This window comes from Excalfactoria chinensis, chromosome 1 (genome assembly GCF_039878825.1).
Source record: "Excalfactoria chinensis isolate bCotChi1 chromosome 1, bCotChi1.hap2, whole genome shotgun sequence".
NCBI classification, from domain to species: Eukaryota; Metazoa; Chordata; class Aves; order Galliformes; family Phasianidae; genus Excalfactoria; species Excalfactoria chinensis.
Genome location: NC_092825.1, coordinates 82,235,524 through 82,263,418, shown reverse-complemented (window position 1 = coordinate 82,263,418; position 27,895 = coordinate 82,235,524). Strand labels below are relative to the sequence as shown.

At 42.0% G+C, this 27,895-nt stretch overlaps 1 protein-coding gene across 2 annotated transcripts in view; it reads right to left on the bottom strand.

The window, feature by feature from the left end:
- Positions 1 to 20,800, bottom strand: part of ALCAM (activated leukocyte cell adhesion molecule) — a 117,558-nt gene extending 96,758 nt beyond the window's left edge. Inside the window, exon 1 of one of the 2 annotated variants that reach the window (XM_072333299.1) lies at positions 20,148 to 20,800. In XM_072333299.1, coding sequence (XP_072189400.1) covers positions 20,148 to 20,238 — 91 coding nt within the window. In that variant the 5' untranslated portion in view covers positions 20,239 to 20,800. The remainder of the gene's footprint in view (positions 1 to 20,147) is intronic. The other variant, XM_072333291.1, reaches the window with a different exon arrangement.
- Between the last annotated feature and the right edge of the window lie 7,095 nt (positions 20,801 to 27,895).

The window sequence follows — 27,895 nt, the reverse complement described above, 5'->3', positions numbered from 1 at the left end:
AGGCAGATGTTGATGGTACAGCAGCACAGGTTGAATCTTCCCACCAATATTCCCTCACATGCTGTTGCTGTGTGACAGATGACAACAGAGGTGCAGTCTGACAAAATGATGTCTGACATGGAAGTGCTTATAAAGTAAAGGAGTGGAACTGAATTCCTCCATGCAGAAAAATGACACCCACAGACATTCATCAACACTTGTTGAATGTTTATGGAGACCAAACAGTGGATATGTGAGTGCGGTGAGGTGGCGGGTGGTGCATTTCAGCAACACTGACAGTGGGTTAACTCTGCAGGTGCAGATTTTGACGAGGTTCATCGCTGATGAAGATGCACAGCTAGTGGTGGTGGACATGGAGAAAACCAGTGTTACATAGCTGAAAATTTGCCCTATCAAGCAGTGTTATTGGGCTCTTTGTATCCACTGGAGTTCCCATGAAAATAAAGAGGAGGCATTATTTTCAGGGCAACCTATGCAGTAACATTAAAAACAAAAACAAAACAAAACAAAAAAACAACCCCAAACCTATCAACAACAGTCCTTATTCCCTCTACTTTGCCTTTCCTACACCTTTCCCTTAGCTTTTCTATTTCCACCCTGTTTGTCCTTTCATTCTGTGAGAGTTCTCCACAGGCTTCTTCACTTGCTTCCACTCATTAAAAGTAACCTGAGTACCTCAAACTGTCTCTGCAAGCACCACCATTCAGTTAGGTGGGAACAGCTTCCCACCTGGACAGATAGCAGCAGCACTGCCATTGAAGTGTTGAACCTCAACAGAAACCAAAAGCTTTCTCTCATTCATACGTACAAAGTTGACTATAGCATACTTCTGTTCATGCGGGACTTTGAGAAAGAGCCTGAGAAATCTCCAGCAGCTTCTCTGCTGCTGAGGCATTTCTAAGCTAGTGTTCAGTAAGGCAGCATCAGAAGTAGGAGGAAATCTGCCTCATTAGTGCTGCAGCCGTGCAGTACCTCATAAATCAGCTCCAAGCATAGCACCACATGAAGGCACCTACTGTTATCACACCAAAGCGTTGTGCTCACACAAGGGTCCTCACTCAGCCCTTGGCTGTGCTTAGCACCCCAGAAAGCCCCTGCCGGAAAAAACTCACCCTATCCTGTATCCCCCTGCTCAGCAGTTTTTGTTTGTTAAACAAACTGTGTGATCTGGTTTCCCTGCTGCAATTTGTGCACAAAGTCAGGGTAACTTCAGAAGTCTGCCACGATCTTGGAAAATGGAGGAAAAAAATAGCTTGGCTAAAAACAGAAAATGAAACTTGAACAAGTACCAAGCTAGTCAGGTTGCTATTCTTAGCACTGCTTCGAGTTAAATAAAGATTTCTCGTTAAACAAAGATATCAAGCATACCTAGGAAACGCTTTCATTTTCCCTGCTGCTGTAATCTGCAGCAGGCAGTTGAGTTTCCCAGTAAGGACCTGAGAAGCAACAGCAACAAACAACGTTCTGCAAGCTGAGGACGACCGATCTCCACCACGGAGACTGAAATAAAAATTATCTGCCAGTTTAAAAATAGAGCAATCAGAAAACTTTAATTTAGTCTGCGTAAGAAAAAGATCAGATAGAGACAGTGAAAGCAATTAACAAGTGCCTGACAAGTGCAGATGAAAGGCTCTTTGAAAAACAGCATCCTAAAACACACTGTGATCCAGGAACTAACTGGACTATAAAAACAGGCCTTGAACATGAAGTAACAAATAGTTATGTAAACAAACTATGAATTAACCTGTTGGGATGATTTCCATGAGTACAACGTGGCTATTGATGACTACAAGCTGGTCAGAAGGGACAGCTAAGGGAGAAGGGGAGGAGGCGCTGTCTTTTACATCAAGGAAGGAAGGGTGTGAAGAGCTGTCCCTGAACAGCAGCCAAGAGGAACTTGAAAGCCAGTGGGTGAGAGTTACAGACAGAGGCAACAAAGCAAGACTTGTGGTTGGGGGCTGCTGTGGGCCTTCTGATCAATACAGCCTGTCAGTGAAACCTTCCTCCTCCAGCTACAGGAGACATTAGCAAGCTCTTATCCTGTTGGGGGACTTCAACCATTCTGACATCTGATGGAAAAGTATCACAACGAGCTGCAGGCGATCCACAACACTCCTGGAATGTATCAAGGATAACTTCCTGAGCCACGTTATAGCTTCACCAAGGGGAATGCAATGCTGGACCTGTTGCTCAGCAGCATGAGCGAACTGACTGCTGACATCAGGATTGGAGGCAATATGATATGGAGAATTTCATACTCCTGAGGTCTATCGGATAGGCCAAGGATAAAAATCAGAAAACTAATTTCAGGAAAGTCAACTTCCAGCTCCTCAGAATCACAGAATCATAGAATGGCCTGGGTTGAAAGGGAACACAACAATCATCTAGTTTCAACCCTCTACTATGTGCAAGGTTGACAACCACCAGACCAGGCTTCCCAGAGCCACATCCAGCCTGGTCTTGAATGCCTCCAGGGATGGGGCATCCACAACCTCATTGGGCAACCTGTTCCAGTGCGTCACCACCTTCTGTGTGAAAAACTTCCTCCAAATATCTAACCTAAACCTCCCCTGTCACATCTTCCTGGGAATCTGACCTCAAGGACAAGGAAGTGGAGCAGAGCTGGCAGACCCTCAAGGAGGCTTTCTTTAAGGTGCAAGAGCTCTCCATCACCAGGTGGAGGAAGTCAGGAAAGAAAGGCAAGAGAATGGCACAGTTGAACAGAAACCTGCTGATCAAACTGGAGAGCAAGAAGAAAATGCACATGCAGCAGAAGCAGACAGGTACCCTGGAAGGATTATAGGGATGCTGCTGGGCTGTGTAGGTTGTGGCCAGGAAGTTCAAGGCCCACTTGGAACTAGAAAGGTGAGCAAAGAAGGATAAGAAAGTCTTCTATAGGTACATCAACTGGAAAAGGGAAGTCCAAGAGAAGGTACTCCCCCTAGTGAGCAATATGGACAGATTATAACAACAAATAAGAGAAGGCTGTGTACTCAAAAACATTTCTGCCTCAGTCTTCATTGGGAACTGCTCTACATAACCTGTACCCATAACATACTACTCAGTACATAAGAACCATGGACTTATGGGAGCACATGCAGATTAGGGCCACAAAAATGGAACACCTCTCCTACGAGAATAGGCTGAGAGAGCTGGAGCTGGGTCTGTTCAGCCTGGAGAAGAAAAGGCCATGGGGAGATCTGACAGCAGCCTTTCAGTACCTAAAGAGGGGCTGTAAGAAAGCAGAAGACAGATTCTTTAGCAGGGCCTGCTGTGATTTCCAAGGGCTTCAGAATGGCTTTAAACTAAAGGGAGAGAAAATTTATATTAGCTATAAGGAAGACTTTTTTTTTTTTTTTAATTATTATTTTTTTTAATTATTTTTTTTTAAACAGAAGGGTAGTGAAGCACTGGAACAGGTTTCCCAGAGAGGTGGTGAATGTCTTGTCCTTGGAGACATTCAAGGTCAGGCTAGACGGGGCTCCGAGCATCCTGATCTAGCTGTAAGCATGCATCCCTGTTCATTGCTGGGGATTTGGACTAGACGGCCTCTAAGGTTCCCTTCCAATTCCAATGATTCTATGATTCTAACATCACGCAGTATTTTTTTTTCTTCATTATAGGAAACAATAAACAAGAAAGAACTCAAATGAAGAAGGCAGTGTCAATGCAGCTTGAAACACTTGTGGAAAAATAAATCAATGAAAGTTTTTAAGAAGTATAAGACTGCCATTTGTACCAGAAATTAATTTCACCCTAAGCAAAACAGCTGAGAAAGAAAAGTAATTAAATCTCTCACTGGTAAATTACACCTGAATTTGTGGCTAACAGAACAAACTAACACAAATGATTTCTGATAGCTACAGTTTCAGATATTAGGAACTTCAAAGGACTGATGAGTATTCTGCATCTCTGAACTTCTTTTAAAAGTAACTCAGTGAAAGAAACCACTCGAAGGTATGTAACTGACAGAACATGCTACAATATGCCCAAAAAAGGACCTGAAATACACCCTGCGTAAGCCTACAGACATACAATCAGAAATGACAGTCAAAAAAATAAGCAACTATGGTAGGACACTTGAACAAAAACAAAGAAGTATTTGATAAGAAGACCTCTCAAGAATAAGAACATGAGAGCCTATGTATGGACAGTGAATGCAGGCTTAAGTGGGCTAGTAGGACAGGAAGATTGATAGCTTTCTTACGCAATGCATTCATAGCCTGTCACCCGCAAGAAGTAACTTCTGCAAAGAATTTCAGGTCCTCAGTGAGAAAAATCAGTGGAAAACAGAAGTAATAGAAAAGAGTTATCTTAGTTGCTCTCTCCCCTGTCGGGAGATTTTGACCACTCAGGGATAAACTAATCCAGTAGGGATTCAGCAAAACTTCTTAAGGTTTTCATCTTTATGTTGAGGATTTTATTTTTTTTTTTTTTTAAATAAAAAGTAATCAATACCCACAAGCAAAAATCCTCAAGTGTGCAGCTAATGGAAAAGCGGACACCATCATCTTTGTCCTTAGCCATTTACCTAAAACACAGTGTGTACAAATACATGGAAATCACGTGTAGGCATCCACTGAAGATTATTATAGCTCTTAACTTTTGCTAATGAGGCCCAAGGCTAGGTTAGCTAGATGAGCAAATGTGAAATAATAAATAAATAAGCTGTTTTCTTTCTGATAAGCATACAGTTGATTCACATTACCAACATGCATCTGATGCACCAGGAATCACCATGTGTGGAGGTGTTCAAGAAGCATTTAGATACTGTACTAAAAAAAATGGTTTAGTGGGGAAATACTGGAGGCAGGTGGGTTGTTGGACTATATGATTAAAGGCCTTTTCCAACCTTGGTGATGCTATAATTGCACTGCTAGAAAGCCTGTACATGAAACATGGATATTTTCACATTTCACCTGTTTCACTGCCGGCTTTCCTTCTAATAATGAAGAATGAACTAAAAACATCACCAAACATTTACATTGCTTTGACTGCTGCAGTGCATTCAGTATATTATTGGGCATGTTACCCAAAACAAATTAGATACACTGTTATCAGACATTTCTCACAGGAGTATTAGGAGTGCCCTGGGAACAATCCTACTTTTACAGGGGTTGCTTGCTTACTAAATTCCTGCTTAGACTGCTCTGACATCGATACACTTGGATATTTCTGAAGTCATGGAAATATTCGAAGTGTTTCAAAGGAAATGGAAATCTATACGAGAGCTTTTATTTAAAAAAAAAATAAAATAAAATTAAAATACCTCTAAAGATATAAAAGCTTTTTTGAAAGCAAAAAATTAAGAATATTCTAATTCAAAGGACCATTTAAGGTTTTCTTCATTTACCTCTAGGACTCACATTCAAAATGGTGCTAGGTTGGAACCTGAAGTAGAGAACTTGCATTTCTGAATTCCTTTTCAACAACTGAGAAAGAACAAGCAAAATTGTCTCCAACCTGTTTAAGCCACGAGGGGAATAAAGTAGCTGAAGACACTCTGCAGCCCAGAACTGGAATTTGGTAGTCAGAAATCAGGTTATGGGAGCTTACACAACTGAAATTGTTTTGTATCATGGTCCTAGGGGGATGTGAAAGTTGCTTCAGGAAGACTATCATTTTAACTGTTGAAAGCAAAACTGCAAGTAAACTTCTCACCAGAGCAAGAACAGAAACAAAAGGAACTCTTCTGAAAGGGAATCTAGGAGTCAGGAGCACCCACAAGTCTCAACTCATGTTGCAGAAATGTGGCCACACATCTCTGAACCCTCTGCTTCTGCTAGCACCGCCACAGAGGGAACACCTGGAGCTCAGATACAAGAGGGAACAGTGACCCTGCTTCCACGTGGTCCTGAAAGCACAGACAGATGCCCATTTCCCCACTGCCTTTCAGTGCCCTTCTCCCAGGAGACACATCAAAAGATTCCTTTTATTCTCTTAAAAATGTTCTCCTTTTCCACCTTATTTCTACTTCTGTTCTCATTTTTCTCCACCTGAATATGGATAAACAAAAGCTACAATGCCTTGAAGCATTTCTTCCCATAAGAATTAGCAACAATGAGACTTCACCCATACTGTTTTCTCCATCGACACCTGCAAAAGGACTGTAGACTCTGAGGCATAGTTGGGTAGACTATTCTGATTAATTAGCTTGATCAGAACAGTTTCCTCATGTTAATGCAGCTCCCATCAGGATGTGCATTACTGCCAGAATACCAACCAATTATCCCTCGCTTTTTTTCCCTGCTTTGCTTTCAAATGGTAAAGTTTGCTAGGGTAAGTGCATCCACAGTAATGCTTGGGCTAGCTCATTATATGCTTGATCAATGCGACCCTATATCTGATGGTGTCTCTCTCTGTGTCTTTACAAAAAAAGGAAAAAAAAAAAAAAAAGCTTGTGTTTAATGACCCACAGGGAGAAAACAAGAGCATCCTTCTTTCCTTTTCACAGACTCCTACTGGCCTAGAGCACAAGGCTCTCCACACGGTCATGCACACAAACAAATCAAAGCACAAGGACTAGGAATCCTCACCACGTTCCCTCCTGATAGAGTCTGACTTCCTTTGCAATTTACAACTAATCACTTTTCTCCTTGTGTTATTTATTCCTAGACTGGAAAATTCTGCAATTAAAGGGCTTTGAGGCATCTGAGATGACAGATAAGCCCATGATTAAAAGATTTGTGATGTTGTGATATTAGAGGCATGCTTAGAGCAAGGCAAAAAACAGATTCATATCTTTCATTTTCTTTCAGCCTGAGCACAAGTCGCAGTTTCAAGCCTTGTAGTTTCAAACCCTCAGCTACATCATTCTTCTACTGACACACATGTCCGCATGTCTAAAGAGAACACAGCCTATAATGGTGTATAATAAGCTTCCCTTTCTTCCAGTAAACTTTCTTGTTTCCTAGCACAATATAAGCTACACACCAAGATTCTACGGTTCTCCATTAAAATCATTTAAAAGCATCTCAAGCATCTCAAAGTCAGACATGGCGATCCTTCCTTCACTTTGGCTTTGAAGTCTGCCAATCTGCTGAAAAATATATTTTCAGAGGGAGCTGAAGCATTTTAGATGATCACTGGTCACAAGAACCTAATAAAATATACTTCACTGAAAGTCAATATTGAAAAACACACGTTCAAATTAAAACTATTTGGGGATTTTAGTTTTAATAGCCATTACAATGGATAGATACATTGTATCTTTGAAAAGTAGGGCAGAAACAACATCCAAATAGGACCATAACTGAATTAAGCTACACTGCAGAAAAAACAAGTTATCAAATCCTGTGATGATAGCTGTGCATTTAAACATATCCTAATCTAAAAACTAATAAGAAAGCATAACTATAAAATGGATCTCTCAAGTTAAGTCTCATAAAAGTCTCAAAACTGCAAATCTGTTCTAAAGGATTTCCTCACATTTTAATTAACAGTCATAAAAAAATTGTGATGAGATAATCTCAGTTTATATAGAAGCATTTTCTCCATTTAAAATTATACTCAAGAAAGCTTAGTAAGCTGCATATTCCCTGCTGACATGCATAAAAAAATCCTCTCTCATATATTATATCTTACATATGGAAAAACCATGTGTGTGCGCAATTTAAACACAGAAGCTTATAAAGTCAGCAAAAGAGGTGAACTACCACTTGCATCATATTTTGGAAGAGTGACCAGAGCAAGATGAGAGCCCCTTGTCTAAATTGCTTCCTCTGTGAGTCATGCTAGTCAGACAACCCCTGCAAGGAGCAGAAGCACACTAAAGCTCACACAGAACATCCAGCACCTGAACAGCCTCCAAGCCATCAGTTCTGCTTACTGTGGCTTTGTGGGTCCCCTCTGCAAGGATCATATTACTGCTAGTTTATTAAATTCACTCCTTAAGAAAATACTGAGATACTTGAGTAATGTCAAATCTGAATGTTCAAATATGTGCCCAAGACTCTTGCATCAGCTTAACTTCTAGATTTTGTGACTTAGCACAGTTTTGGTTACGGATCTACAATGTCAGCTTAAACAACATACAAGCAAGCAGGAGGATGGTCTGCAGTTCAACTACATTGAAAGGCTCAGACTAGAAACATGGTTGACCACTGCAATTTGCTGTGTTTAATATGAGGGATATAATAAACAACTAATACTGCTTTGGAATTGGTTTATTTTCTCAGGATTCTCATCTCAGGAGTGTCTTAAATAATTGCAGAATACAATGCCTTACTCTAGAGAAAATCCAAAAGCTCACTAAGGACAGAGTTAGACATGTAGGTCAAACAGTGCTTATGCTTCGCATCTGACATCCTTTCCTGACATTTTACTTCATACACCAAGCTACTTGCAAAGACCAGAAGAAAACACAAGGCTTTCCCCTCCTCCCAGAAAGACTCTTAACATGAGCAGCATTTAGATCACCTGTGGTGATCCAGGAACACAAGAAGAGAAGTCTCCTTGGGAAGGCCAAATGCTATCAAGATTAATGGTCCTACAAAAGTGTCTTGTTGGAAAGCTTCAGCCATGAGAAGTCAACATGGGGATACAGACATCTGCTGAGGCTGGAAACAGCACCATGCTGTATAACTGACAGGAGAGGGGACGTGGAACTGAGTGCAGTGGTGTGACAGAGCACAGTCTTGATGAAGGATAATGTCTGCTAAGCGCAGCAGGTAGAAGGGAGGAAGCAAAAGAGCTGACAAACTGAAGATACAGATGATTCTTCCCTGCTTTCTGGTGTCTCTGCTACCTGGCTCTTCTCTATCTCTCAAAACTCTCATTTAGAAGATTTTCCTTAATCTGAAAATTTTCCAGGAAGTTCTCACAAAGTGGACAGCTTGTCCTTCACAACTTGCTTCCCTTGCAAGCTGAAGGCCAAATACTACTTTTGTGCAGAAGATTTACCTTGAAGATTCCCTCAGTGGGGCCCTCTAGCAACATGATATCAGCACGTGGCATCCACTCCCCTTGCTATGCTGGAGCAGCTTGTTTTCCACTATCTTCTTGTGGCTTTGATAGGCCAGAGCCAAAGCAGGATTTCCCTCAGATTCATCTAACTGCTCTCCAAGTACTCAGATGTTCAAGTCCCTCAAAAAAGCACATGAGGTATTTCTTCTGTTGACCAAAGCAGCTGTCCTTTTCATCTTGCTATCTCCTGTCCAGGCAGCATTCTTCCACAGGTCTCTTCAGAATTTTCATCCCTCTTGGTCTCCATAGTAGACTCCATTCCATGGCTTTTCCTGCAGACCCAATGGGTACACCAGATTTGCAACCCTGAAGTAAGTTGCTTGGTACCTATGCATGCTGCTCCCTGTAATGATGCTGATTGACATCTTTGGTCAGGCTGGTGGCTCCTGGCAGCAAGCTGTGCTTTCACCTAGCTCATGTGTACTTCAGAATATACAAGACAGAAATCACAGGGTAAGAATTTCACTATTCCACTTTGCCTTTTTCCTTTTTCTGTGCTTGGAAAGAAGTTCAGATCCCCCTTCGTATAAAACAGTAGAAAAGCAAACATTTTTATGGCATAAATCCACCTGCCAGCTCCCCTCACAAACTTCTAGGCATCAATGAACATGATACCAGAAGAAGAGACTCTACAGCAGTCACCATCTAGCATGTATAGTCAGGGCCCAGCCCTGCAGCCACTTCCTCAGACACAGCATGGCTGCAGGTATTGCTGAACACCATTAGGCTGCCCTAAGAGCTGCCAGCACTCAGCCCTCTCCTGCTGCACAGCTAGGAAATTCTATCCCAGATGACGTAAAGCTCCTGCTCCAAGTCCTGCTTAGGTGCTCATCACATAACAGCTCCCCTTCCACCCAGCTTCCAGTGCAAAGCTGGGTCACTCTTGACACAGGAGAGCTCTTCAACATGTTACGCCTGCATAAGTGTGCAAAGGAGGGCGACAAAAATGGTGAAAGTTCTGGAGTGCAAGGTGTATGAGGAAAGCCTGAGGTCCTGTGGTTTGGTCAGCACAGAGCAGGAGAGCTGAGGGGAGGCCTCATGGCAGCTGCAGCTCCTCACAGGGAGAAGAGGCAGTGCTGAGCTCTCTATGACAGAGACTGAGCCCGAGAGAACCACATGGAGCTATGTCAGGGGAGGGGTAGTTGGGGATTAGAAACAGGATCTGCACCAGATGGCAGTGGGCATGGAACAGAGCTGTGGGCATGGCCCCATGCTGCCAGAGTTCAAGTAGCATTTTCACACCATTCTCAGATAGAGGGTTTGAATTTTGGGTGGTCCTATATGGAGCCCAGAGTTGGACTTGGTGGTCTTTTTGGGTCCCTTACGGATATTCCAAGATTCTATGAGATTCATGTCAGGCTAAGTACCATGGACTCACAAAATGCATGCTGGCAACAGCAGTTATCAAAGATGCACATGCACTGCAGGAACAGCTCATTAAAAAAAATAATAATAATCTAGCCTTTTGTTTGCACCTTTACTGAGGAACAAAAGGCCACAAAATGTTCATTATTACTGAAGCTGCCACAAGGAACATATAGCTTAGATATTTTTTTCTCCCAGCATTTGAATGCCAAGTTTGTTATAACACTTAAGTTCTCCCAAATAAAATACATTCTGTGATGCTTCCCACCCTAGTGGTGACCTCTCCCAAACCACTATCAGAGCCAGCTCAAAGATGTACCCTTCTGCTTTCAAACTTCATTGTTTGAGAAATCTGCCATGTGCAGATTTGTCTTTAAAACCTATGGAACTTCAAACTACCCAAAGGATCACCTTCCTTCTTCCTTAAATGATATATTTAAAAAGTTAAAAAAAAATAATAATAATAATTAAAAAAATAGCCAGACCTCAGTCCTCCCTGAGCTAATGGAATTAAAGTGATTTTTTTTGTGTGTGTTTGTTTTAAGCTACTATTGCAGAAGGTATTGGGAAATTGCTAGAGTCAAGTGTTTTATTAACAGACGGAAAATTTAGGTCTTAACATGTCTGCAGTTAATGCACGCATGGATAAAACACTTGTTTTTCTAGTACCTTACCTTTTCTGCCTTCCTATAGCTAAGAGTGAAGGTCCGTCTTTATCTAAAGAGCAGGGGAAACAGGAAAACCTCCCAGACTTAACTATGAATTTTAGCAAAAAAACAAGTTTTTCAATGCAAAACTCCCTTTTAAGGTTCTGTTAAAATCTTCACTTCAAGATTTCTGTACAGTTTACTATGTTTGGTTACCGAACACCCAGACTATAAGCCACCAATTTCCTTATGTGGTTATGAAAAAAGGCTGTGTTGTAAAGAACGCAGGGAAAAAAAAGAAAAAAGTAACAAATATTTATTCTTTTTCAGGAAGAAAGCCTCCTCACAAGGAGCCATGGTCCCCAGCATGCTCATGTTCTGTTCTTTCACACTCGCATGAAAAGACTCATGGAACTGTCACAGCTGTTTGCAGATGACAGCATCTTGAAGGAAGACTAGAAACTGGTCTAAAAGTAAGAAAATGAGCGATTCGTAGGGCTTTTGTGAATTTGAATTCACACCTAAGGCAACGAACCTGCCATACTAATGAGGCTAGGGTTTTATATATGCTTATGCAAAGCACTTTCCAATTCTGAAGTTAATGTCTGGCCCTCTGAACAAATCCATGACAATCATTCGTTTCAAGAAACAGTTGGAATACAAATCCTGCCCAGATAAGAACAAAACAAAAAACAAGCTTTTAGGGTAAAATATCAACTTCAGTCCTCAAAACTGAAGATCTAATGAAGTCAGACAGTGAATTCAATCTACAAGTGATTCACCTGCCCCTCCTACCACGTGTGCGGATGTCAGCCATTACAACACCCCACTTCTTTCTGGAGAGAGCTTCTGTCGGCTCACACTCGCCCATTCAGTATTCATTGAAGAAATACACTGCTTTATTCATTCCTCTGTGCCCTCTGCATCTGATGTAATGGAAAGAGAGTCAGAGATCGTGAGCATACTGAGCATGCTGAAACCTATTTTTCTTTATCACCGCTGTACTCACAGATGGAAATAACGATAAAAAAAGTGACCCGCTGAGTGCTCTGCAAACCATTCGATGCCGGAGAACAAAGTGGCACCCCTAAAGCAAGCAGACAGCTCTTTGCAGCAGTTCAGAGGGTAAGTATGCCCCTAGTAAAAGCAGGAAATTTCTCAAGATTGGGAGGGATACAGATCCTTCACCTGCTCCAATGGACACCAGGGGTGACCACTGTTACAAGTCTCTGCTGTCTGGCTCTTCATCTCCATGCTATCCAGGAATACCTCTAAGCAGGACTGTGGGTGTGGAGATACTCCAAAGGCAGAATGCCCCAAACACAGCTCCGTTCCCACTCCAATTACCAAAAGAAGACCTCATTCCCTGCTGCTCTCCCATTAACTCTCATACAGACATAATATCTCTCTCACAGCCCTTGGATGTATCAGCATTTCAATACATATACAAATAGATCCTGAGAATCTCAACTGAAGAAGGGTTCACCGGCATTTTCTACTTCATGTATGGATAACACCTGCACAACACGCCAGTTATTCTCATAACCATCTCCAATGTTTTAGACTCCTTCCCCCCAGAAACTGGACAGATATCTCCTATCTAACCCTGCCAGATTCTTAGGAAAGAGATAAGAAATGACAAGTAATGACCTGCAGACCCAAGTGAGTTTGGATGAAATACCAGACCCTGACCCTTAATCAAACCTTCAGGTGAACTTCCAGGAGACACACTGACATCAGACATGCACGTAGACACTTAGGAATTTGCTGCTGTGGGGCATCACACATTAACCAGGGTTAAACCTTGAGGGTAAAGGTTACACTTAAGGACTTAAACTTCAAAGCTAGGGCAGAATGTGTTGCATCATTCAACAGTAGTGTGGTGAGTAAGGTCACACTGAACCACAGAAGAGTTGCCCCTTCAGAAATCAAAGCCCTGTTACAGAGGGCTAGAGCAAAACATTTGCATTTGGTTTTAAATATCTATCAAAATAATAATAACGCTTATTTTGACAACCTTAAAATGCAAAACGTAACATCATGCAACGTGAAGTTCCTGTCATTATTTGCTTATATTAATGGCAGCTATGTAAAGCCAAAGATCTGCCTGCGCAACAAGCTCTGTACTAGGAAGAATGCATGCACAAGCAATAGTAAGAAAAGTAATTTATAAATACAAACTGTTAACTGGGTGGACATTCATAATACTGACTTCCACGTTGTTTTTGTGTAGACAGGGTTCAAGATTAGCAGTAAAAACTGCTTGATAAAAAAAAGTTTCAGTAATGTTTTCAAGTTGGAAAAATTATCCCCTTGCCCAGTTGTCAAGCTACCAAGCACAAGAGACAAACAGCTTCTCCATTTACATCAGGTAAATCATGTCAGTGTCAGAAACTTAAATCTTCCTCAGCTTGTGAAAGCAAATCTCATAACGTTGTGTCAATATTCATGAGTTAATTTTAATATGTAATACTTATCCTATCATCTTGTCTATATGCAAGCACTAATGATACTACTTGATACACAGTATCAAGCATGAAGGAATCAATTCCGAATTCTTCTCTTTTGCGATTACACACCTGTAGCAAAGTTCCCCAGATACTGCCTAGGTACTCAGTTCTTCATCTTTCTTTTTTTGTTCTGCATAAGGCTTTGTATGTGAAGATTATTATGTTTGTCTCTGCTCTTCAAAAACACTAGAATAAGCCAATGAACATGGTTTTATCTGAACAAGTAATAGAATTCACTTGGTTAAACACACAGTGCTTTCTAGATTTCATGACACAAAATTGTATCCAAAAATGGAGTAATACCCCAGGCTAATATTCTCCATAGTGAGCACCTAAACATTTCAGAAACTTCTATTAAAGAACATCATATTCCACAAATAGCATTAAGACCTCACACCTGCATTCAACTATACATTGCTTTAATTCCAGTTTAAACTGGGTAATGTCACAGTCCTTTCTGTAGAAGGAATATCTACCACTCAATAGATAACCCTCTCTGGTCTTCCTAATCTATAAACCTTAGCAAATCTTCTTGGCCAACACAGAAAGCTCACTCAATTCAATAACAAAAAACAAGTCATTCCACTTCTTAAAAATAAATAAACAAAAGATGATGAATATACACACATATATATTTAAACTATATATATCACATATATTTAAACTATATATATAAATATCAGAAACATCACTTGCAAATCTAGCTGTATACAGCCAACATCTATTTTTGAATTCAATAGGGCTATTTTCTCCAATTAAATTGAAAAAAAAAAAAAATTAAGGAAAAATAGATTACTGCAGTAAAAAAAAAATAAATAAAAAAATAGTAATACAGGATCTGTGAGAAATACAAGGTCTGAGATTAGCAGAATAGTTACCAGTTTTCTGCATTTACCTGTCTGTAGAGACATGGAATAGGTTAAAAGCATGCTAACATATTTGAGCTGGCGTTCTTTTGCTATAACCTCAAATCCACACTTACAGAATGGCACGCATGTTCCAGTTTCTCTTTATGATCCTAGATGAACTTATTTTTGTTAAATAAACAAAAATACTACTTTGCCAGTGTTACTGTGCTTGTGCTTTCTCTTGCTCCAACAGTCTATCAAGTACAATCTTAACGTTTGCACCTTGTTTCATCCGACACCATTCTTGATGCAACTCATCGCTTGAGAGTGCCCTCTCTTTATTCTAAATTCATTTTGAATTGTTCCATGAAGTGCCCTTCAGACAAGCAGACTTCAGATGAAAACCAGATTCTGAATACACCCATTTTAAAAACCTGCAAAGCCTTGCAGTAAGGGGAACGCTCTGTAACTGAGTCACACCTCTTTGGATTTACCCAATTGTGTGACTCAGATTTGCCCTTCCTCCTTCACACAACAGGAAGGCCGTGAACAAAGTAAGATGCATCCAAAAAACAAACCCTTTGTCACAGAGTACTGTTAAGAAAGATTTATTTATTTTTTCCCCCCAGTGCATCTTTCTGAAGCCAGAGGTCTAAGAAAAAACACAAAGATGTTCTTTCTAACAGTAAGGTAGCGGAGCTCCCTCTATTGAATTAGCTGCCAAAAGTCTCTTCAATTTATTTATTTATTTTAATATAAAAAAGAACCACAAGGAAAAAAGAAACCACAACAGTTCCCAGACAGTGCTCACCTGCCAGAAAGGCAAGTTGTATCAAAGAGACAACTGAAGGCAGGGGCAAAGCCACCAGACACAGCTAGTTCCCAGTGAGTGCTGAAGGGCCACTGGCTCACCAGGGCTCCAAACATGGAGATTCCAGCAGCCCACAAGATCTAGGGAGATGCTTGAAATTTTACTGATGTTTCAACACTTTCCCCTAGGGCTGAAATTGCTACAGCTAATACCCATGTTTAACAATGCTAGGGAATTCTACAGACTGTACTAGCACAGTACACAGTGCAACACATGAAAGCTGTGTGAGCGTTTGCAGTTTTCCTTCCACAGTAAGAGGTTAACTATACACAAAACAATCTAATTGAAAACAGGTGATACAGATACATAGGCTGCAGAAACACTCATTAAATCACGGGCTGCACTTTTTGCTTGTTATCAGGGGAACAGCTTAGTATTTCCATTGCTATTGAAAGCACTTCAAATGCTTTCTAACCAAACATTACAGAACTGTTCTAACCCTTGATAACCTCCAAGAATCATACCCTAAAGCTGCTCGGCTCTCCATCTCCACTGTTTTATCACTTCCTCCTTTTTTACCTCCCAAAAGAGGCATATTTCTTATCAACACAAAAAAAATACCAGCTCAGTAGAAATAGAAGTTGTTTTAACAAATAAATGCTTATTTGCCTTTCTAGAGACATACATGTATGATAAGGAATGAAATTTTATCTTAAGCTAGGCAGATATTCCTCTGCAAAGCCACCACCTTAGAGGAGTGGATTAACATCCTCTGGGGCTGGGCTGACTCTGATTTAGTTCCAACAACACACACTGGGGAAGGAGAAAACCAAACCAAAACCAGAAAAGAAAGAAGGGATAGAAAGTTGATCTGATCACTGCCATTGATCTGTTTTGAAACTGTTGATTGTACTAGCTGCACTATGATCTCTTCTTACATAAGAGATAAGATTCATTTTCAAGCACATCAGAGACAGAAACGTACAGCCTCCTTCAGTATTCATACTGTTCTTAATAAGGAGAAGATACCAGGATAGAGAATGTGTAGGTCAAAGCCTTGTCTTCAGGGAAGATAAATTCAAATCAAGGGGAGTATTCAAATGAAATGAAATTATGTTCACTTTTCTGTGGAAAAATCATGCTCTGTTCAAGTCAATTCTAATTATCACCCCACAGCATTTAGAGTTCTTGGAAGATTCTCTCATTTGAGCATTGGTGCATGAAAGCATAACTATTTTTCTTGAAAGCAGAAGAGCTCAGGAGACATCAGCATGCTGCAACAGGTGCTCAGTTCTCTCATACAGGTGTGACCTTATAGTTTACATCTATTTCCAATTAAAAAAAAATTACATTATCAAACTGGAGGAAAAAAAGAAAACAAGCTATCTGCTAACCAACCCTGAGGAACCTTCAGGAGCACTGAACAGAGAGACTGTGGTTTTTATTTACAGTGCTAAAATATAGCCTACCCTGTATTGCAGCCTGCAGAACTGAACAAGACCATACAGAAAAACCCAGATTATTAGTGATCTGAAAAAGCAATTTCTACAGTCGGCATGGTAATGTAAAAGAGAAACCTTCAAGTGTGAAACAGCACTGCAGAGCCAGCCTATTGGAGACCACTGTGCTTGTGGTCATACAGTGCAGGTCACAATCAGGAGAGACTGAATATGGATCATCTACTTTTGGGAGATTCAGCTATGGGTTCATTCGATCTCTCAAATGTTAACAGGTCTGAAGCACAAAAAGACACACCTGGCACCCTCCATAGTTGTCTCTCTTCTTTCCAGTCTTCTTCTGTTTCACTACAGGCTCAATAATCAGACCAAACCCCCTCCCTCCCCCCCCCCAAAAAAAAAAAAAAACAACTCTACCAAAAGTCCCTGTAGTAGTATTCAAATAAAAATCCCCACGATGGCGTAATGTGGTAATGACCAGCAAGCACATTAAAGCTATTGCCACTACAGTAATCCTTAGTTCTAGATTTGTGCCATGCATTACTAGGTAGGACATTATGGAAATCTGTAGTGAGCACTCAATAGCACAAGACTATAAACCACATTACAGAAGTAGGATATTTGCAAGAAAATTGAGAGGATATGTTTAACCTTATCACAAAGGTGTAATTTGCATTATGTAAAGTAATGGTATTTTCATGATTTTCCCCTTCATGTATCAGCTTGCACAGATACTTAGAGATTCAGTTCCCCAAAACCTACAGCTGGAGAAAAGCCAGCCAATAGTTTTGTGCCTAGTACTATGAAAGCTGAAGCTATTTGCCCTGGTATTACAGATTAACACCCTAAATTACATCTGTAAGGAAAATGGATGAACCTATAACAAAGAGTGTTGACTCTCTCACAGGCTGGGAAGCGGAAATAAGATACCATGGAATTAAATCTGGCGTGCCACAGAGATATGTATTTCATGAACATAACAAAACGTATTTTTTCCAGTTAAAAGATTGTTTGGTTCCCCTAAGGAGCTGAAGAGCGGTCTGAAATTTCAGAAATATATAGACCTGGATGATTGTTGTTCTTGCCCTCTGTGTGCCAGAAAACCAACAGAGGAGGGGCAGCACAGGAACATGAATTTCTAACATATTCTTACTAAGAGAACTCTAAAGAGGTTTTACAAAGAAGTAGCACTTCCCAAAACAAAAATCATTTAACAACTTCTTAAAGAAGTCTCTGTGCATTGGACAACAGAAACACAGCAGATCAAAACAAGATATACATGGTACAAAGATCTCCTGACCTCAGACTTAGAAAAGCTTTGTGAACTTCAGGTCTTAATACAGAAAATCAGTTTTCTTAGATCAATGTCCTGCTTGATATACCAGGAAAAACAAAAAACAAACAAAAAACCCAACAACCTTAACCACCAGCAGCAAGAACAAAGTAATCATCCTGTGAATATGAAGGCTCCACACTGCCCTTTCATTCCCATGACACAGTTACCAATCTTGAGTAATACAACGCCAAATGAGACTCTGATCTTCAGAATTATCATAAACCAGAGACCAGGGGAGAGGGGGAAGCACCACAGTTAGCTCATGACTGAAAATGGACTTTCTTTCCACATGTAGTCATCTTCCTAGAAGAGCCCAAGTATTTAGCCGGTATTCTCATTTACTCAGTCCTAGAGTTAGCCTCCTAGCCCCACACTTGGACGTGGACCACCTCATTTTTATATAGAGCTCTTCTTAGATAATACTATCTGCATAGAAAAGCTCAATATTTCTCACAGGAATCTCCAGCCAGGCTGAATATTGCCAGACAGATCTATACCTGACGCACATCAACTTTTAATACGCTTTTAATAATTCAACCTTCGCTTGCCATATGCAAATCTGAAATGGAACTCCCCAGTGCCAAGCGCTGTGATAGTGATGGATCCAAAATTTGTGGCGGACGATGGTAAATTGGCTTGACACAACAAAAGCTGCAAGGAGTAAGGAATGTGAAAAAGGCAGTAATGCCAAAATCTTAACAAGTATTGTTTTTAAGTATCTTTTGTCCTCCGGGGAATAGGTGAAGAATGTAAGGCTTAAGTTATAAATCGGGCTTTCCAGGCATTTTCTGTAGGCTGGGAAAGTTCCTGATCTGAGGTGGGGCTTTGTTCTCCCCCCATGCATTTGTTTTGCCCGATCTTCTCATCGAGAGGACAAGGGAGAAAGGACAGCAGAGAGAACTCTGTAAACGCTGGATGGTTTACCTCCAAACTCTTTAGGTAACAGCTAGTCAAATTCCATCTCCTCATAGACCTCCATCAGCACAACCTTTAAGATAAATTATTTTTATTATTTCAGATTTCCTTCGGTGGGTAAATGTGGACAGTCACAGCGAGTGAAATCAATTCTTATTTACATTAGCGGAAAGTGGGACAGAACTCTCTACGGGGGACACGTCTTGCTTCATCACTGGGGTGCTTATCTCTCCGGATACTCCACATGCCTTCAGCATTTCATAACATGAAAAATCTTTTCCAAAGAGCTGCTCTACACCACAGAGATCGGCGCTGACTGCAAACTCTGCTGCTGAGGCATTTGTAAGCCTTACTGTATTTGCCAGAGCAAAACCAGAGCAGAACAGACTAACACAGTACTTATGCTTCTATTCCCTTTGGATCTGTGTTGCAAATCTCGTTTGTTTGCGTTTGGTGGGATTTTTTAGGGTTTTTCTTTTAGCTATTTTAATAGAAATTAAAGCTCGAGCTATGCCAACAAGGTAAGGCTGTCAGTTCTATACTTAACTGAAGCACATACTGAGTAAGCGCGGTTACATCTCTGATGAAAAGGGGCTCCTGAAGCGCTGCCCTTATCTCGCTGCTGCCTATAAGCGGTTAACAGAGGAGCGCACAGCAGTGAGGCAGAGGCTGGCAACGAACGAAAGCCAACTCCACGGCTCCTGCGAGCCCCGCGCTCCCGGCACACACGGGCAGAGCCTTTGCTTCAAAGCAATACAAACTACTGCCACAGGCTGACGCTCTTTCTACAGGAATAATGAGACGCTCTCCGTGCCGAATGCACAACTCCTCACTTCCCAGCTTCTCCCTCAGACTTCACTTTCACGCTCAATATTTACAAAATAAAGCCTACGAACGTCTGACGACTGTAATGTTCCCATCTCCGGTGGGGGATGCGGCGCTCCCCGAGGTGCAGAGCAGCCCCCAGTGCCGCTGGACCCGCCCTGAGCAGCGCTGCGCTGCGCCCCGACCGCGCTCGGGACCGCGCGGCGTTGCGGGCAAAGCAGCCCGAGCTCTGTTCCCTCCTCGCCCGCCCGCTTCCCGGTGGTTGCGGGCGCAACCACTGGGCACGGCGTCTTGCTCGCCAGCCCGCAGCCCGCTTCCCCGCATCGGTCACCGGAATGAGGCGAGAGGCGGTGAGCGCCGGGCGTTCTGGCTGTGAGCGGACGGACGGACGGACGGGAGCCCCGGGAGGCACGGCCACCTGCGGCCCCGGCCTCGCTCCCGACGAGTCCCTCGCGGAACGGGCACTCACCTGGCGGCATGCAAAGGGCTGCGAGCAGCAGGCACAGCAGCGGGCAGCGGCGGCAGGAGGCGCGGGCGGCGGCGGCGGGGGGCTCCATCATCCCGCCTGCCCGCGGCGGGACCGGGAGGCGGCGGGGAGGCGGCGGGGCGGCGGCGACCCGCGGGGCTCTTCCCTCCGGCTGCGGAGCGCGGAGGCAACTTCGCTCCTCGCACGGCCGTCCGCGGGCGCGGCAAGTGGCGGGGCGGCTGCTCTCCCTCTCGGCGCGCGGCGAGGAGCGACTCCGCACCGGAGCAGGTGGCGACTTCCCTCTGGCAGCCGAGCGGCGCTCCAGGACTGAGAGCGGCGGTAGGGAGGCGGGGCCGGCTGCGGCGGCGAAGCTGGCCCGGCCCCTCCGGCCCGCCCGGCTCACGCAGCGGGCGGCGGGGCGGGGGAAGCCCCGGGTGCGGCCGCCCCCGTCGCCGGAGCCGCGGTCCCCAGAGCCTCGGGAGGCGCCGCCGAGGGGGAGAGGGACTATGGGGTTGCGGAGCACGGCGAGACCCGTGCCAGCCGTCCCACCACTCCCCGCGTTCCGTGTCCGCGGTCGAGGTGTGTGTCGGGTGGGAGTACTGCAAATCGCGAGCGTAAAAAACAGAAGTGCCCGTTCTGCTGGGTGCGTTGCCAAAAGGAAAGCTCACAGCGGTCGGTGGAGCGGAGGGCTTGGAAGGGAAGGGAGCTTAGGGCGCTGCTGGCTGCGAGAAGGAATGCACCGAAGGACGAGGGAGCGTGTGTTCGGCGCGTCTGCCCCGAAGATGAGAACGATGCCCGCAGCAGTCGTGGAACGCGGACATCTAGCCCGCTGCACGGCGGGGGCGGGCTGGGAGATGGGCGGCCCGAAGTCACACGGCGTGTTCTGCCCGAGAAGTACGCCTGGTGTCCAAGAGCTGAAAGCGTGAATTATGCGCGTCATGTGGTCCCTCCGGAGGGACTTTACAGTAGCGAAATCCGACGCGACAAGAGCTCTGACTTACTTCATGTGAGCTTTTAGACAGGAACTTCCCCAAAAGTCCTGGAAATCAAAGACATGCTTCAGAAGATTATTCTGCAGTTATATTTGCTGTTCTCAAAACAATTTTCACAATGACTGAAAACTGAGAACACTTCGGTATTTCTGTGGTGCAGAGTAGAATTAAAATAGCGCCGTTTGTGCGTGTCTTTCCCCACGTACTGCACTTGTTTCCACTAAAATGAGGCAACGATGTTTCCCTTTAAGAACTAAAGCACCGTCTTCAACTCACATCATCCTTCTATTCTTCCACATTATTATTATCTTTATAATAATTGTGTACTTCTCACTATGCAATCGGTTTAAAAACTATTTTACTTTCTCAACGTACTGCTCATCTGAGCCTTTGTTTTCCGTGGAGATTTCTCTTAATTGGCATATTAGTAAACCGATTTCAGGAGAGAAAAAAAAAAAATCCACCCTACTTTTAAGGTCAATAATCTTTTTTGTCTTCCTTTTGAAGCCACTTTATAGTTCCCATTCAGAGTTTTTTTCTTGCATGTTTAAAATCAGCATTGAGTACTCATTAGTTACAATATGCAGTAATTCTATTGCTGAAGAACCTGGGGTTTCCCCTAAGGAGTCTGGGACAGGACAAGAGGAAATGATTTCAAACTATAAGAGGGAAGATTTAGATTGGACACCAGGAGGAAGTTTTTTACAGTGAGGGTGGTGGTGAGGCACTGGAACAATTTGCCCTAAGAGTTGGTGGATGCCCCATCCCCGGGGGACATTCAAGATCAGGTTGCACAGGGCTCTGAGCAACTTCATCTAGCTGTTGGCGTCCCTGTTCCTTGCAGGGGAGTTGGACTAGATGGCCTTAAAGAGTTCCTTCCAACTCAAATGATTCTATTCTCTGAATATCTTGAGATATATTGTATAGAGTTATACGAAGATGAGCACTTAATCTAGTTCAACATTGTATTTCTCTTGTTTTTAACTTGTGGTATGTGTTGGTTGCTCTACAGCTCTGGCACAGTTACAAATGGAAGGCCTAATCCTGACTTCTTTATTGATATGGACAGGCCTGATAAAGTAATGGGGATTGTGGATGGGAGAAGAGATTGAAAAGTCAAACTCTAAAAACTGTCTGGAGGCAAACAAATGCAGAAGATGAGAGGGCTTATAGGGCAGAATGAATCATGGTGCACTTAATGTATATTTAGTTTTGAACATGGCAATAACAAGTTCAATTTGACAGTAACCAACTAATAAATGGTTTGCTGGATGAGAGAAGTAAATAATGCCCAAGCACCTTGTTTTTAAAGCAGATGAATAGCTGTTCCCTCATTTGCATAAAAATAATGGATAGTATATGTTTTCTGTCAGTGGAAGTGAGGAAATGCTTGTGAATGTTGCAAGTAATTTCCAGTGGCATGCATGATGCAGAGACTAAAATGAGAGCTAAAGAACAGTGCATTCCAAGCAGGCAAGCATTTTAAAATGTATGCTTATGATACCATTAAAAACAATTATTTGATGACTTTTGCTCTCATGTCAATACTGGATGTGCTGTGAAAAGTCTGTAATAAACATGAGAAATGCAGAAGATAACATTGTGGACATAATACTGAAATCAGAACCATGATTTGTTGTGGGTTTCCCTCACTACTTTGTCATTTCTCTTCAAAGCTCTTTCTACCTTTCACTTGAAAGGAGCAATTTGAATTCTGAGTAAATAGAAAACATCTCAAGCTCAGATTACTCAAATGTTTTGATAACTTTACGGGAATTTAAATGTGATTAGAAATTGTCAAGGTAATTATTAAACATATCTTTATGTGCTGTGTCATTTAAACTGTCCTCACTGCTGAGATCTGTAATTAATTCCTTTAATGTCTGTTGGGCTGACACAATATAGATCTGTTTTATTTTTTAACAAATTATGTTCTTGGGGCATGCTCCCATTCCCCTTGAAGTTAATGGGAGTATGAGTGAGTCATTGCTCTGTTGGGAGAATAGCAACTGCCTGGCTTTAATGTCCAAAGTAAACATTATTTTTGAAGAAGTTAAAACAGTTACTAGTATATTTTTTTTCTTCTGTAGAAAATAACTGTGTTTCAAAAGCACTAATAATAATAAAAAAAAAAAAACCAACAACTTTAAAATGTGCTTAATCCTATCAAACCATACATTTTTTATTTATGTGACAAAGTGGATTAAAAGTGTAATCCATTAATAATGGCTTGTGCATCATAACAATGAGGTTTTGTTAAACTAAAATATCATTTTCTGTTCCCAACAGATGTTTAAAATAGTTCTTCTGGAAACGAATTCCTAGCAATCATAGCGGAGAATGCTGTTGAATAGAGAGCTGCTCAACACACCTGGTAATTTAATCCGTTGTTAATACTGAGTAGGTAGGCTTTAGATTTGGATGGAAGTTAACATCATGTTAATGAAACTGTGTTTGCTCTTTTGGCTCAGTATTCAGAGGTACACTCAGCAAAGCAGGAGCCTTCCCTTGTTTGCAACTGCCTTTGAGGCATAAGCAACCATTGCAGCTTTGTATGGTTCTGCTAGCTTAGGTGGACACTCTAGGTCGAAGGTGTTAAAGGTATTCTAACTGTAGACATTTTTGTTCTTTGCAGGGGAGTCAGACTAGATGACCTTTAATGGTCTTTTTCATCTCGAACTATTCTATAATACTAATTCGTAAGATGCACACATGAAGGTTCTGTATCTGTACTCATTACAGCCTTTTGTCACACCAAGGATTAAACACCGGTATAACCTACCATATCAGTTATAACACTGCTGAATGACTTGTCAGTGAATTCTCTGGGACTTGGGTCATGTTTTTATGACAACTGGGAATTCCACAAGTCACTTCCTGCTCTCTTAGGTACCTGAATACCTTTACGCACCTGTAAGTATGATTCAGAGCAGTTGAGTGCAGTCTTTCCAGTGACTTTGCTTGATTAAGGGACAAGCCTTGATAGAAGAACAGTCCTGTGTGTCAGGAAATCCTTTTCGTTGCTCAGTATCAGCACATGAGGATAACTGATAGCAGTGTCTGTCCAAATCAGATGAATTGTTTGTGGAAGACAGTGTCCTTAGGTTGCGAGGTATTTCAAACATAGTGCAGAACACCATTAAAATATAGACTAGAAGTAGACCTGTGATAAAAACCAGCCAATGCTGCCAAAGAAGGAAGTTTGCTGACCTGAGTTTCAGCACTTATTTGCAGATTAGATGATTCGAATCAAAGCAAGTAAGATGAATTTTTTTATTTTTTTATTTTTATTTTTGAATGAGTGAATAAATAAATGATCAAACCTAACAAATTGTCATGGAAGAATAGCTGGAATCTGTTTCCAGTATTTCTTCACTGCAAAAATGATTCTACTCAAAACAATCAGCAAATGGCTGACGGTATTGTTATTATAGCCATCAGCATAGCAATTAGGCTTCTGAAACAAACTTATTTTCCTATTACTCATGACCAATGCATCTGTTTTCACATAATTTAGCTAAAGGACCAGTACCGTACAAACATTCATTAAAATGACATTACACTTACATTATATTCAGAATATCCACAATGCCTTCAGCTGAGACAAAGTTTTTGTAAAACATGAGTGGGAGGTGGGAGGAAGACATTTGAAGAATAGAGGTGGTTATTATATTTAAAAGTTTGTGATTTTCCTCAAGTAAAAGAAAGGGGGGAGAGAATAAAAGAAGAAGAAGAAAAGAAAAATGCCAGATTAGAAACAGCTCAAATGCACAAATAATGTAAGAGCCAAAGTGGTATGATGTGTTAACTGAGAAGCACATAAATTACAAAATTAATCCAGTTGTTCAAGTTGCAGCAAGTTGATATATAGACAGTTTCACTGGCACCTTCTTGCCTGCCTTCTACAATGTCTTGCAATTGTCTTTTCTTCAGTCTTTTTAAAACCAGTCTGTGGATGTGTTACAGTTCAATGTGGTTCGGCCTGGTTCCATGACAAGGGAGCCAAGGTATCCACGGATCCATGCCCCAGAAAGGTTGGGGGTAGGGGAAGAAAAGGAAAAGGTAGAGAGATGGGCCTAGACACGGAAAACAACAGCAATGAGCTATGGAAAAAAACTTACTTTACTAAATATAGTGATATTAGATAACACAATATAATACCATAATTAAGCAGTGAGGACTGTATGTCTTGGAGGATCTCAGGCAAGGCTTGGCTCTTGGGCACAGGAGCCCAGGGTTGTTCATAATGGAGTACAGTGGGACTGGTCTTGTTGTCAGCCTCACCTGGAAACATCTCCCCATCTTTTCCATCACTGTCCGTCATGGCTAAGTCTTGGACAAAGCCGGTTCTCACAAGGTTCTCGCAATAACAGTGCTACCAAATCTGGTCCTCTGTTGTCTGGTTCTGCCTGTGCTGCCAGTGCAACTGCAGACAGCATTCTGGCAAAACAGCAGAGCAGACTAGAGGCCATACTGTCCAGCATCCTCCTTTTATCTCTGCTGCCATGCTATCATTTAGGGATTATCTGATATCAGATGAGCTGGTGCAGGAGTGAGTTTTGGTACTGTACTGGGAGTGCCAAAACAGATTCTGGAGTGTAGGATAATGCAAAGCAGGGCTCTGGAGCCATCAGTAGGTCAGTTCTTTCTCGTAGAGAGTCCTTGCTGTGATGCTGTCATGAACCAATCCAGCAGAGTAACGATGGACATGGTCACAGGTACCTTCTCCTATGCCAGCACCAAAAGAGCTTCTTTTGTGTCACTGTATTCAAAATTAACTACAGCTTCCTTTCTAAAGAATCTATGCCTTGTTTTGGTCCAGAATTTCAAATCCTTACGTGGATCACTGAATTCTATATGAGTCGTGTAATTTTAAAAATCCATTTGATCAAATCTAATCAGAATACTGATGGTGAACAATTTTTCATCTGAGATTCTTACACCAATCAAGCCTCAAGCCATAATAGCTTCATAAGGTAGATACTCAAATAGTTTTCACTTCTGCTTTTCACTTGATGAATTCAATTGCTAAGGAGAGCATGAAGTGCTTGGCAGCGTGGGACAATAGAGAAGATGCTGAAGCTGAGAGAGATGAGCAGTTTGCTCAGATCTACTTAAGAAAATAGTGGTGAGTTAAGCACAAGAGTCGGAATTCCTGAATCACCATCTTCTACTCCATGGGTGTCCAACCTTTTGGCTTGCCTGGACTACATTTAGTGAATATAAACTGTCTTGGGCCACAAAAACATAGATTGCCCCAAAAGCAATACCTCCTATTTATTTCCTCAGAAGTGACAACAGATACAAAGAGCACAATAACACTATATGATAGAGCAAATTCTCAGCTACAAAACCCTATTTTTCAACAAAATCACCACCATTAGCTATGCATTTTCACTGGTGATGAACAAGAGCCTGCATACCACTCTCATAACAATCTGTTAATTGCTGCCACTGCTGAAACATACCACCCTCTGCCTCACTGTGCTCACATTTACTATTTGGTATCAATAACAATTAAGAAAGTGTTGTTGAATGTCAATGGATGCAATTTTTTCTGCATGGAGGAATTCAGTGACACACATTTGCTTCATGCATGCTTCCATGTCAGACACCAATTTGTCAGACTTTCCCTCTGCTGCCATCTGCCACACAGCAGCAAAATGTAAGGGAATACTGGAAGAAAGGTTCCACCTTTACTGCCATACCACCAACATCTGCCTCTGATGTTATGGGCCAACATAATAAATTAGGAGGCATTAATTTCAGGGTAGCCCTTGCAAAACATGCAATATCATTAGTATGTAAGTAGCAAAACAATTTTAAATATTTCTCTCAAAAGAAAGAGAGGAACAAAAACATAAAGCTATTAGGACGATTGACCTTGTTTTTGTGAAGCTAAAATATCAGGTTGATTCAATGGCAGTGGTTACAATCCTTAGTGAGGTCTCAAGGTGTTCATCAGAGATTTTTGATGAAATTTTACTTTTCTGTACTCCATCCTTTACAATAATTGTTCAAAATATGTGTACTGCCTAAAGGTGGTGACATTAAGAAGGTGTGATTGTGAAGAGAAGGATATTTTTCTTTGCTAAAATAGGGATTATGAAAGTTTGGTTATGTTCAGCACCTGGGAAGAAATAAACACAAGTATTAGTACAGGTTGGGGACTGAGTTGTTGGAGAGGAGCTCTGTGGAGCTGGGGGTCCTAGTGTAGTAACAGGTTGGAAATGAGCCAGCAATGTGCCCCAGTGGCCAACAAGGCCAATGGGATCTTGGGGTTCTTTAAAAGGAGTGTGGCCAGCAGGTCAAGAGAGGTGATACTCACCCTCTACTCTGCCCTTGTAGGCCTCACCTTGAGTATTGCATCCAGTTCTGGGCTCCCCGGTACAGAAAGGATGGGGATCTCCTGGAAAGAGTCCAGCAGAGGGTCCTGAGGATGATAAAGGGCCTGGAGCACCTCTCTTATGAGGAAAGGCTGAGTGAACTGGGTCTCTTCAGAGAGACTCAGAGGAAGACTCAGATTTCAGAGGAAATCTTATTAATGTTTATAAACATCTTCAATGTGGGAGTCAAAGGAATGTGGTCAACCTCTTTTCAGCAGACTGTGGGGACAGGACAAGGGGAAAAGGCCATGAACTTGGGCATAAGAAGTTCTGCACCAGTATGCTTCTTCACAGACAAGGTGACAGAGCACTGGAATGGGCTGCCCAGGGAGGTTGTGGATTCTTCTTCTCTGGAGATATTCAATACCTGCCT